Source organism: Trematomus bernacchii, unplaced genomic scaffold (assembly GCF_902827165.1).
Source record: "Trematomus bernacchii unplaced genomic scaffold, fTreBer1.1, whole genome shotgun sequence".
NCBI classification, from domain to species: Eukaryota; Metazoa; Chordata; class Actinopteri; order Perciformes; family Nototheniidae; genus Trematomus; species Trematomus bernacchii.
The window spans coordinates 78,651-92,500 of record NW_022987824.1 but is presented as its reverse complement, the minus strand read 5'-3'; the positions used below and the strand labels follow the sequence as shown (position 1 = coordinate 92,500).

Genomic DNA, 13,850 nt, shown 5'->3' with positions numbered 1-13,850 from the left:
CCTGCTGATGTTCAGGTGTATATCAGGATGTAGTGTCTCTGCTTTAAAGAGTCCTCTCCTGCTGATGTTCAGGTGTATATCAGTATGTAGTGTCTCTACTTTAAAGAGTCCCTCTCCTGCTGATGTTCAGGTGTATATCAGTATGTAGTGTCTCTTCTTTAAAGAGTCCTCTCCTGCTGATGTTCAGGTGTATATCAGTATGTAGTGTCTCTACTTTAAAGAGTCCTCTCCTGCTGATGTTCAGGTGTATATCAGTATGTAGTGTCTCTGCTTTAAAGAGTCCTCTCCTGCTGATGTTCAGGTGTATATCAGTATGTAGTGTCTCTACTTTAAAGAGTCCTCTCCTGCTGATGTTCAGGTGTATATCAGTATGTAGTGTCTCTTCTTTAAAGAGTCCTCTCCTGCTGATGTTCAGGTGTATATCAATATGTAGTGTCTCTACTTTAAAGAGTCCTCTCCTCCTGATGTTCAGGTGTATATCAGTATGTGGTGTCTCTACTTTAAAGAGTCCTCTCCTGCTGATGTTCAGGTGTATATCAGTATGTAGTGTCTCTACTTTAAAGAGTCCTCTCCTGCTGATGTTCAGGTGTATATCAGTATGTAGTGTCTCTACTTTAAAGAGTCCTCTCCTGCTGATGTTCAGGTGTATATCAGTATGTAGTGTCTCTACTTTAAAGAGTCCTCTCCTGCTGATGTTCAGGTGTATATCAGTATGTAGTGTCTCTACTTTAAAGAGTCCTCTCCTGCTGATGTTCAGGTGTATATCAGTATGTAGTGTCTCTACTTTAAAGAGTCCTCTCCTGCTGATGTTCAGGTGTATATCAGTATGCAGTGTCTCTACTTTAAAGAGTCCTCTCCTGCTGATGTTCAGGTGTATATCAGTATTTAGTGTCTCTACTTCAAAGAGTCCTCTCCTCCTGATGTTCAGGTGTATATCAGTATGTGGTGTCTCTACTTTAAAGAGTCCTCTCCTGCTGATGTTCAGGTGTATATCAGTATGTAGTGTCTCTTCTTTAAAGAGTCCTCTCCTGCTGATGTTCAGGTGTATATCAGTATGTAGTGTCTCTACTTTAAAGAGTCCTCTCCTGCTGATGTTCAGGTGTATATCAGTATGTAGGTGTCTCTTCTTTAAAGAGTCCTCTCCTGCTGATGTTCAGGTGTATATCAGTATGTAGTGTCTCTACTTTAAAGAGTCCTCTCCTCCTGATGTTCAGGTGTATATCAGTATGTAGTGTCTCTACTTTAAAGAGTCCTCTCCTGCTGATGTTCAGGTGTATATCAGTATGTAGTGTCTCTTCTTTAAAGAGTCCTCTCCTGCTGATGTTCAGGTGTATATCAGTATGTAGTGTCTCTACTTTAAAGAGTCCTCTCCTCCTGATGTTCAGGTGTATATCAGTATGTGGTGTCTCTACTTTAAAGAGTCCTCTCCTGCTGATGTTCAGGTGTATATCAGTATGTAGTGTCTCTACTTTAAAGAGTCCTCTCCTCCTGATGTTCAGGTGTATATCAGTATGTGGTGTCTCTACTTTAAAGAGTCCTCTCCTGCTGATGTTCAGGTGTATATCAGTATGTAGTGTCTCTACTTTAAAGAGTCCTCTCCTGCTGATGTTCAGGTTGTATATCAGTATGTAGTGTCTCTACTTTAAAGAGTCCTCTCCTGCTGATGTTCAGGTGTATATCAGTATGTAGTGTCTCTACTTTAAAGAGTCCTTTCCTGCTGATGTTCAGGTGTATATCAGTATGTAGTGTCTCTACTTTAAAGAGTCCTCTCCTGCTGATGTTCAGGTGTATATCAGTATGTAGTGTCTCTACTTTAAAGAGTCCTCTCCTGCTGATGTTCAGGTGTATATCAGTATGTAGTGTATCTACTTTAAAGAGTCCTCTCCTGCTGATGTTCAGGTGTATATCAGTATGTAGTGTCTCTACTTTAAAGAGTCCTCTCCTGCTGATGTTCAGGTGTATATCAGCTATGTAGTGTCTCTACTTTAAAGAGTCCTCTCCTGCTGATGTTCAGGTGTATATCAGTATGTAGTGTCTCTACTTTAAAGAGTCCTCTCCTGCTGATGTTCAGGTGTATATCAGTATGTAGTGTCTCTACTTTAAAGAGTCCTCTCCTGCTCATGTATGGAGCATCTGAAGTCAGTTTCTGTGCAGGCAGAGAAGTCGTTCACAGCTCAGAGTCTCCTTCAGGGCGACACGTGATGGACGTGGTGATGAACAGGAGGTCATATCGCTGACCTCTTGTTCATCAAACAGCCTTGGCATTCATTAGTAGCGTATCCAGACTCTGGATCATTTAGATTGTCCACAGTAGAGGTCGTCATTTTCTTCTTGTGCTCTCTCTATATAAAATGGTCGCGACACTACTCTTGGTATATACCCATGTTTAAAGTCAAATATACCGTGAAACAAGATTTTGGTCGTATCGCCAAGAAACACACACACATGATCACAATTAAACACAACAGCAAAGAGCAGCGGGGGCTAAGACCGTGTGTGTGTGTGTGTGTGTGTGTGTGTGTGTGTGTGTGTGTGTGTGTGTGTGTGTGTGTGTGTGTGTGTGTGTGTGTGTGTGTGTGTGTGTGTGTGTGTGTGTGTGTGTGTGTGTGTGGTGTGTGTGTGTGTGTGTGTGTGTGTGTGTGTGTGTGTGTGTGTGTGTGTGTGTGTGTGTGTGTGTGTGTGTGTGTGTGTGTGTGTGTGTGTGTGTGTGTGTGTGTGTGTGTGTGTGTGTGTGTGTGTGTGTGTGTGTGTGTGTGTGTGTGTGTGTGTGTGTGTGTGTGTGTGTGTGTGTGTGTGTGTGTGTGCAGCTTAATGACATCCTGTAGCTCACAGTGGGAGATTTAACAACAGCCCTGTCTCTCTCCTTCAGTAAACATTCCCAAATTACAAGGGCGACGGGGAATCGCCCAAAAATAGCCCCCGATCCATCCTCTTCCTCCTCTTCCTCGTCTTCCTCATCTTCCTCCTCGTGCTTTAAGCTGATTTTCCTTGAAGCTGTGCAGAATCGTCTGAAACACCTCCAGAGCAGTCGGCCCTGCAGAAGCTGTGAAATGATTGGATCGTTAAACCACTGCGATTAAAAGTGTTCAATATCTAACAATTACAGCTAACAGCTAACAGCTAACAGCTAACAGCTAACATGAACTAGCTTCACTCGCCTGCTTTAAACATGGATTTGTTGTTCCCAATGGAGCTGTTCAGTCATGCATGCAAACAGTTGTTTTCCTGTATCTTAATTAGGGTCTGAGACCTAGGTCGGCGCAACATATGTGAAAACTCACCAAATTTTGCACGCGCGTCAGAAGTTACAGATGTGTAATTGGTTCCGGGAACTTTGCGTAAAAAATTGCGTAGGCCACGCCCACTTCCGTTTTTAACGTAAACTCCCCCCACTTTAACTTTCACGTAAACGAACGAAACTCGCTACGCATATCTAGGGTGCGGAGACAAACCAAAAAGCCTCTTGGAGGGGTATAAAATAACGTACAGGAAGCCGGCCATTTTGAATTTGGCGTCGGAAAAACGCGATTTATCGCGTTTTTCGTCCTCCGCACGAAATCTATCTTCTCCCAGGGACTTTATCCGTACGACTCGTAATTCGTCGAGTAGCGTCTCGAGACATGGGCAATTCAAAGTTATCACGGAATTTTTTTTCTTTCGCACGGCTTAGCCGTGATTTGGCGCCAAAGTTCGCGTTCGCTTGATGCTAGGCGATCCCTCGCCATGGAACACGATGATGTCATAATCCCAACTGACATACTCAGAACGCCACCAAACTTCACATGATGGTTAACACTGCGGCCCTGAACAGCTCTACCTCAAATTTGATGTTACTTAATATGGCGTTACCATGGCAACACATCCCTCGCCATAAAACACGGTGTCGTTGTAACTCCAATGGACACGGTCCCATCGTCCCCCAATCTTCACTTGTATATCACCGGTCCATGCCTCAACAGCTCTACGTGAAATCTGAGATCTCACTGTATGCCGTTTCCATGGCAACGCATCCCTCGCCATAAAACACAATGTTGTCTTAAGTCAATGGAAAATGGTCCAAACTGCACCAGACTTCAGATGACATTTAATGGTCCGGCCCTCAACAGCTCTATGCCAATTATGGGATGTCATCATATGCCGTTACCATGGCAACGCATCCCTCGCCATAAAACACAATGTTGTCTTAACTCAATGGAAAAGGTTCCAAACGGCACCAGACTTCAGATGACATTTAATGGTCCGGCCCTCAACAGCTCTACGCCAATTATGGGATGTCATCATATGCCGTTTCCATGGCAACGCATCCCTCGCCATAAAACACGGTGTCGCTGTAACTCCAATGGACACGGTCCCATCGTCCCCCAATCTTCACTTTTATATCACCGGTCCATGCCTCAACAGCTCTACGTGAAGTCTGAGATCTCACTGTATGCCGTTTCCATGGCAAGGAATCACTCGCCATAAAACACGATGTTGTCTTAATTCAATGGAAAATCGTCCAAACTGCACCAGACTTCAGATGATGGCTAATGGTCTGGCCCTCAACAGCTCTACGCCAATTATGGGATGTCATCATATGCCGTTGCCATGGCGACAGATCCCTCGCCATAAAACACGGTGTCGCTGTTACTCCTATGAAAATGGTCCAAACGGCACCATACTTCATATGATGGCTAATGGTCAGGCCCTGAATAGCTCTAAGTCCATTATGGGGTGTCATCATATGCCGTTGCCATGGCGACAGATCCCTCGCCAAAAAACACGGTGTTGTCCTAACTCGATGGAAAATCGTTCAAACGGCACCAGATTTCATATGATGGCTAACCATCAAGCCCTCGAGACATATATGTGTCAGTTTTGAGATTTCATCAAATGTTGTTGCTATCGTAACAAAATGGTCGCCATGAAACACGGTTTTCTCATAACTCCAGTTAACATGCTCCAAACGGCACAAAACTTCACAGGTTTGATAACGATGCAGCCCTCAACATATCTAGGCGTATTATGGGGTGTCATCAATTTACGTTGCCATGGCGACAGATCACTCGCCATCAAACACAATGTTTGTGTTACTGCTGTAACTCAAAGACATTGTCCGATCGGCCTGAAACTTCCCACGTTTGCCAACGGCCGAGTCCTTGAGACACCTAGACACACACGTCGACGTGCGGACAACAGCCTGCGGAGCGCCGAAGACCCGCTCAACGCTGCTTGCAGCTTTAATTACATTTATCTTTATATATTACATTATTTATGTTATGCATGCTCCATGTTTGATACAGGCCAATAAGAGCGAGGGTCAACACTCTGTCGAGGATTCTCTCTCCACTGCGCTCTCTTTCTGATCTTTTTCATCCTCTTCTGACCTAAATCTGTGCTTTATTCACTTTCTTTCCTCCTCTTCCTCTTCATCCTTCTCTCAGTATATAGTGCAGTCTTTGCTCTCTTTATAATCTCCTCTCGCTGCACCACAAACATTCCTCTGCCTGCAAGTCATCCGGACTAAAAGCACCGATATAGATGTGAGCTGCAGCCGGCTATTCCTGGAAAGAGCTATGATAGTGTGTGTGTGTGTGTGTGTGTGTGTGTGTGTGTGTGTGTGTGTGTGTGTGTGTGTGTGTGTGTGTGGTGTGTGTGTGTGTGTGTGTGTGTGTGTGTGTGTGTGTGTGGTGTGTGTGTGTGTGTGTGTGTGTGTGTGTGTGTGTGTGTGTGTGTGTGTGTGTGTGTGTGTGTGTGTGTGTGTGTGTGTGTGTGTGTGTGTGTGTGTGTGTGTGTGTGTGTGTGTGTGTGTGTGTGTGTGTGTGTGTGTGTGTGTGTGTGTGTGTGTGTGTGTGTGTGTGATGACTCTATCGGAGACAAAGTGCCAGCTGACAATACCCAGGTCACGACCGTCTGAGTGGATCATCCTCTAGCCTCCGTTCGACCCCTCGGTAATTGAACCGGCTTTACACGTTAACTACAGCCGTCATTTTGAAGATCATATTTTATATATGTAAGGTGTCATCTCAAAAAGACATCTTGGAGCAACCCAGTCTCACGGCATTTCGTGTTATTAGTCACGAAATTAATTTAATCTATTGATTCGTGTTCACCAACACGATTTTAAATGCAATGTATTTCTATTGGTAGTATGTTTCGTGCCTGCAACACGTCTTTTTGTCCGGTCGGGTCTTGGAAGACCAGAAGCTGTGTGGTTCATAAAAACATGTTCTTACTCAATATCTTACCCTAAGCCTAACCCTATCCCTTTTATTTTAAATTGTATAATGTCTGAGTTTTTGTGCCGTCAGTGAGGAAAAGAAATGGCTCAGAGCCTCAGAATACTGACATCTGTATTTTATGTCATCTTTTTTTCCTTCTAATGTGTTATTATTTGGTGCAGGCACGAAACATACTACCAATATAAATACATTGCTTCTAAAATCGTTCTGTGTCAGAATACTGAAATCTGTATTTTTTTAAACGTCTTTTTCCTTCTAATTTGTTATTATTTACATTGCTTTTAAAATCGTTCTGTGTGACACGAAAAAAATGGCGAAATCGTGTTGGTGAACACGAATCAATAGATTAATTTCGTGACTATAACACGAAATGCCGTGAGACTGTGTTGCTTGGAGAGAGAGTTTGACGTCTATCAAACATGGACCATGTATAAAGAAAATAATGTAAAATATATAAAATCAATTTAATTAAGATACAGGAAGAAAACGTTATGCATGTCTAACTGTTGCTAAGCAGCTATACCGGAATTCAGCGAGTAAAGCTATAGTTAATGTTAGCTGTTAGCTGTTAACTGTTAGCTGTTAGCTGTTAGCTGTTAACTGTTAGCTGTTAGCTGTTAGCTGTTAGCTGTTAACTGTTAGCTGTTAACTGTTAGCTGTTAACTGTTAGCTGTTAGCTGTTAGCTGTTAGCTGTTAGCTGTTAACTGTCAACCCAGTCTCACGGCATTTCGTGTTATAGTCACGAAATTAATTTAGTGCTAACAGAGGGTGCGCTGAGTTACTTTATGATCCGTTATTGCTCTCTTCAGTTAAATAAGTATTGGACGAAGGTTATTATAGTGTTGTACCGTGTAGTTTTGAGAGGGAAACGTATACAATTAAATGAGATGTTTTCACAGAAATACATGTTGTTTTGTTTCTCACTGTGGTATTGAATTTGTTGACAGGAATCTGATTTTCACTGGTATAGGGAATGGGAACGGCAAGACGGCCATCTTTGGAGGATACTAGCTACTACATTTAATTTTTTTAAACTAACAGGGAGACGTAGACACATCAGCAAGAGACGCCGAGTGTGTTGAACTACAGGAACACAAACACTGGGAATATGATTTAAAACAATTTTTTAATTATGCATGTTAATGCCGACATTTTGTTAGCACTCATTAGCTTAGCATTAGCTGTCTCACCTCTGTCCGGATGATTCTATAGTCAATAAACCTGTGGATCTGAAGGTCCTGTACCCTCAGTTAGCATAGCATTAATTAATTTAATTAGCAATGTAAACAGCATGGTAAGAATATAGTGTTTTTTGGGGGGATGAGGGCAAAAAAACCACTGTATGTTGTTCATTTGAACGTAGCTGAAAATAATTTAAAACAGTAGAGCGGCTGTAAATCTGGAGGTGGAGCTCCTGCTGTCGTCATGTCACTGTGTCCTTCACTTTGTGTGTGTGTGTGTGTGTGTGTGTGTGTGTGTGTGTGTGTGTGTGTGTGTGTGTGTGTGTGTGTGTGTGTGTGTGTGTGTGTGTGTGTGTGTGTGTGTGTGTGTGTGTGTGTGTGTGTGTGTGTGTGTGTGTGTGTGTGTGTGTGTGTTGTGTCTGAGTGTGTCTGATTGATTCCCCACCTGCTCCTTGTAATAGACATCGCCCTGACCTTTGACCTCACTCAGGGTTATCGTTGTAACCTGAAACCAACGAGGGCAGTGGAAGATATTGTTTGAATAAACATTATTTCAGTTGTTTTTTTCATGTCAACAAATTTCCTCAAAATATGACATTTCTTAATTTTTTCCCAAACAATCTGTTATTATTATTACTATTAAATCTTATTATTTCTATTTATTTATTACATTTGTATTATTATTACTATTAAATCTTCCTTAGCTTTCCATATTTTAGTGGTTGCCTGAATGTTTTTATGTGTAAATAAAATAAATGTCCAGTAAACCTTGTAAAAAAAAAAACTTAACAGCAGTATTTAACATCCTATACATCTCCTTGTTTCTAAAAGAGAACTAAAATAATAAATTAACAATGTCCACATTGACTGGAGGGGAATGCACCTTGACACTGAGACGGCCTGCCAACAGCTGTTTGCCTTTTTAAGAAAATCTAACGAGGCATATTTACGGTCTGCTCTGACAGCGGGTCTATTGTTGAAGAGACTCTGCTGCAGGACTCACACCTGTTGATGATCCGCTTACTGAGAGACACACTGACAGGTTACAGGAAGACGGGTGGAGGGGAGGGAAAATACACTTTGTATAAGTAGCAGAGGTGAAAGAAGTACCCAGATCCTCTCCTGGAGTAAAAGTAGAAATACTTTGGTTTTAAAATACTTTGGTTTTAAAATACTTCGTTACGAGTAAAAGTCCTCGATTGAAATCATGATCCTCACCGTCTTCCCCTCCTCCTAAAACCCTGAAAGGAGTCAACATTTGAAGTCCTTACATTTTGGGAATAAGTCAGCATTATGAGTTTCAAAACATCAAAATGAATCAGCCTTTTTAGTCCCTAAACCCGGGAATGAGTCCGCACTATGAGTCCTAACACCTGGTAAAAGCGTCAGTATGAAACCTGGAAATTAGTTTGCTATTTTGAGTCCTAAGTCCCGGGTATGAGTTGGCATTATGAGTCTTAACACCCGGTAAAAGAGTCAGCATTAAACCTGGAAACAAGTGGGAATCAGAAGTCCCACAACTCAGAATTATTTCAGTATGAGTCCTACAACTCATGAATAAATTAGCATTATGAGTCAACATTTTATCACTTCCTATCCGCTGGTCAATGGTTTTCTGAATGTGTTTTACGTAGTTAGCCAGAGAAAAGGTCTTAAAATGCTTTGTTTCAAGTAAGAAATTCTTAATTGAAATCCTTACCCTCTCTGTCTCTTCGTCCTCGCAGCTGATTGGCTCAATCATCGGTCGTCAGGGCTCTAAGATTAACGAGATCCGGCAGGTGTCGGGCGCTCAGATCAAAATCGGCAGTCAGATCGACGGCAGCAGCGAGCGTCACGTCACCATCACCGGCACGGCCATCGCCATCAACCTGGCCCAGTACCTGATCACTTCCTGGTGAGTATCCCCACTGAAGGGAAGTGTGTGTAAACAACAACAACAACAACAACAACGGCTAATGTTACTTTAAAGACCTAAAGAGATGAGTCCTCAAACCCGGTGAAAGAGTCAACATTAAGAGTCCTAAAACCAAGACATTATTCTTCATTTTTGATTTCTACAACTCAGAAATTGGTCAGTATTATGAGTCTAAAAAAGCCCAAAATGAATCAGCTTTATTAGTCCCAAAACCCGGTCAAAGTGTCAGCAGTAAAACCTAGACATAAGTCAGCATTATAAGACCTAAAACCCAAAAATGTATCATTATCATTAGTCTTAAAAAATAGTAAAAGTGTCAGCATTAAAACTTGAATTGAGTTTGAAATTCTGAGTCCTAATGAGTTGGCATCATGAGTCCTACAGTAACACACGGTAAAAGAGACAGCATTAAACCTGGTAATGAGTTGGCATTATAAGTCCTAAAGCTCAGGTGTGAGTCAGCATTATGAGTCTTAATGAGTTGGCATTATGAGTCCTAACACACGGTAAAAGAGACAGCATTAAACCTGGTAATGAGTTGGCATTATAAGTCCTAAAGCTCAGGTGTGAGTCAGCATTATGAGTCTTAAATCCCATAAATGAAAAATAAGTATGAGTTCTAAAATCCAGTAAAAGTCAGCATTAAACCTGGAAATAAGGCTCAGAAATTAGACAGCATTATGTGTCCCAACAAACCTGGAAGTGAGTCAGTACTATGAGTCTTAAAACCCTGAAATGAGTCAGCATTTTTACGATGGCCCCTTTGTTAAAATGGCTTATTGTTATGAAGGTGCATTGTGTCTATGGCCCGATGATATACTTTTAATTATTGTATGAAAATGTATGACGTGCACGATAGGTGGTTTTCACACAGTAGGAGAATCTCTCCTTAACAAATCTTCAAACATAGTACATGTTCAGGATGCGTAACATGACAATTATTTACATGATAAAGAGAAATAAGTTAATCTCTCCGTCGTGTTGTTTTCTAATCAGATCCCAAATATGAGAGACTCATACAAAGCACCTTCATGAATATGCAAATTCCTGATTAGATTCTGGATGAAATTGATATTTCACTCAAAACTCCCACTGCCACTGACAGCAGGGACAATAGACACACACACGTACACACACTGCAGATGGGTCAATCTCATTCATACTGAAATGTCAGGTCAGAGGAGGTGAGACACGGATCCTCTCGTTTCCATTACATTTGTTTTCCCAGTCAGTCACCACACAGATGAGACTTCCTGTCGAACATTATTCTATCCTCTCTCTGGGGATTTAGAAAAGGTGTGTGGCTTTGCTCGTTGTCATGTTTCAGATGTCTCAGTCCTACCACAGAGACTTCTCTTGTCCACATTGTTTTATTTATATATGTACAAGGTGCAAGAGGTACAAATGCAAGTTCTACGTCTCGCTCTCTTGAGGAGATCAGTGTTTGCTTCATGAGGATCGCTCAGATGTCAACAAGACTCTTTATTTGTGTGAAAGAAAGGGAACATGTGTTTGGCCCATAGTTATGATGGACCATGTCACGATGGACCATAATAACGTTGGCCCACAGTTACGATCATGTTACGATGGTCCATGTTATGATGGACCATTGTTACGATGGCCCATGTTATGATGGTCTGTTGTAACGATGGCCCACAGTTAAGATGTCACGATGGACCATAGTCACGATGGCCCATAGTCACGATGGCCCAATTTTCTTTGAGAGAATTGGTCCGCCAATCGGACCTTTCCTGATTATTGTGGTTTTCAACAACATGGCGCATATGAATTGATATTTCCGCTCTCTAAAATTAATACCTTGTCTTTTTCCTGCTTCTATTTCCTGTTTTTTTGTCCTCTGACCAAGCGTCCATCCTAATATATATCTATAATGGTTTTGTCCCCTCCTCCCAAAGCCCCCTCCCAAGCCATCACCCCAACTTATACAGCACCCCCCCCATCCGTACAGCGAACCCCCCTACAGTAATCTGTTGCACCCTCCAGCAAAACACACCTGTCTTATGATTTTCTCAAACTTCCTTTATTTCATTTTTTACTCTCCAAAGTATCCTTTTTGTTTTTAACATGTCTTTTATTTAACCCTCTAACCCTTCTCCATCCAAAACTCCCTTCCCCGTCTCCTTCTCCACCCTCCATTCCTTCCCTTCCCTCCACCTCCTCCCTCCCTCCCTCCTCCAGTTTAGAGACCGCCAAATCCACCGCCCAGTCCTCCTCCATGCCGTCACCCGTTGACCTGACCATGAGCTTCACCCAGCCTTCCTCCTCCTCCCCCTCCTCCTCCTCCTCGTTGCCCCACGCTCAAATGCTGGGCGCCCCTTACGCCCTCCCCCTCTCCAGCCTCCTGGGAATGAAATCCTTCCCTTACCTGGCGCTCTCCAGCTCTCCAGGCCCCATGATGCCGGGCTCCATGATGCCGGGGTCCATGCAGCAGACGGCGGGTCCACTTCAGGCGGCGCTGGCCTCCTACACGGCTAAAATCCAGTCCTCGGCTAACGGGATGAAGAAGCCGGAGAGACAGAAGTTTGCACCGTACTGATGACGGACGGAGGGGGATTATGCATCTCATAGAGTCCTATTGTGATGTTGAGTACCCCAAAGTCTTATAAGTTAGACTAGTTTATTTGTTTTTACTTTTTGTCTGACTGTTGTTTTACTCCTGTGTTTCTGTAAAGCGACCCGGGGTCCCCTGAAAGGCGCTATATCAATTCAAGATGTTATTATTATTTATTATTATGAAACTTTATTTAGCCCCTTGGGGAATATTCAGGCGGCGCTGGCTTCCTACACGGCGAAAATCTCGTCCTCCGCCAACGGGATGAAGAAACCGGAGACACAGAAGTTTGGCCGTACTGATATCGCAGCTCACAGAGTCCTACTGTGAAAAGCGGACATTTTGAGTACCCCAGAGCTTTATGTCAGAAATGTATAGTAGGGTCCCCAGAACATAGAAACTGCAGGATGCTAACTTGTTGGGCAATTTGCACATTTAGCATAAGTTGCATTAATTATAATCGTTGGATCATGTGGATCGGACAGATAGCTGTCCGATCCACATGATCCAGAATCCCCTAAAACTTCTATATCAAAATCAGACGACAGAGAGTACAAATATGGCCACCTTCTGGTTGATTACATCTAACCCTAATATACATTTCTATCATAAAACATTGGGGTACTCAACATGTCCGGGTTCACTATGAGCTGGCAGAGACAGACTATTCTGGGGAGGTTTTTAAAGATGGACGGGCACTCTCTTTCTTCCTCTGCCTATAAACCTCGTACTTGTTTCTTCTCACACATGACAAAGTGGGATCATTGGATTGGTTTTCAGATGTTGTGCGGCAATAAATATTACATTACGTTTCATTTAGCTTACGCTTTTAAGCAAAGCTATTTAAGACAAGTTCAATCAACCATGAATCCTCCAGATACATTCAAATAGACCAAATCCTTTATAAGTGCATATTCAAATCAGAAGGTTATTTTTTTGGCATTAAGGTTTCTCCATTAACCTCATTATGTCCCAGACAGTGAACACAACCTTCAACTCAAGAGGCGATACTAACGCTGGTATAACCTTTAATCCCAATCGACTCACAATAAGTGCATTCAACCTTGAAGAATCCTGCAGGTAGCCAAAAAGAGCTACGTACTGAAATCAGAAGGTTTTTCCCCAAACCTTATCTCTTTGTAGTGAGTATACAAACCTTAAGAAAGAGCCACTAAGGAAGCGATGAACACGCTGGTTGTAATTTGATATGTCGCTTAATCAGAAACTACAAAAAACGACTTGTGAATTCCTCCACAAACACAGACATAGTTTCATCTCTGCTGACACTCTTTATACTCGTCCTAGACTCTGTGACGGACAGATGCAGCAAAGGCTCATGGGTAATCGGAAATGCAACGGTTGTCAAATCTTCACGCTGATCGTCTATACCAGGGGTGTCAAACTCAATTTCATCGTGGGCCACATTAGCATTATGGTTGCACTCAAAGGGCCGGTTGTAACTATATAAATATACATATATAAATACATAATATATATATGAAATAATGTAATATACAATATTGCCTCTGCATTGGATTATTATGGGATAGGGTAATGACTTCATCATTAACTACGTCTGAAAGCAGAAGTCATGGGCAAATCATTGCAAGTCTCTTCAGTCGCATGTCACTAAATGAGATGCATTGTGGGACATGTAGTTTATGGGCAACGTGCTTCTGTAAGATAAGATAAAATGGACCTTTATTAATCCCCGTGGGGAAATTCAGTAGTTTAACAGCAACAGGGTGAGATTGAAAAACAGGACAGCACAGATTCACACAGATTAATAAAATTAAGGATAAATCAAAGATAAAAAAAAAAAATGATAAATAACTATAAAATAAGAAATTAATTCAAATGAACATATAGATTCTGTAAAGTGGCATGTAACCGTGTAATAAACGTATTATATTCTTTGCAAGCTCTTGCGGGGCCACATCAAATGAAGTCGCAGGCCGGA

The 13,850-nt window shown here is 42.2% G+C and overlaps 1 protein-coding gene across 1 annotated transcript in view; it reads left to right on the top strand.

Annotated features, from left to right (window-relative positions):
• LOC117499334 (poly(rC)-binding protein 4-like) overlaps positions 1–12,752 on the top strand; it is a 27,468-nt gene extending 14,716 nt beyond the window's left edge. Inside the window, exons 9-10 of the mRNA XM_034151678.1 lie at positions 9,128–9,297; positions 11,518–12,752. Of these exons, the coding sequence (XP_034007569.1) occupies positions 9,128–9,297; positions 11,518–11,875 (528 nt within the window). The 3' untranslated portion in view covers positions 11,876–12,752. The remainder of the gene's footprint in view (positions 1–9,127; positions 9,298–11,517) is intronic.
• The last annotated feature ends 1,098 nt before the right edge of the window (positions 12,753–13,850 follow it).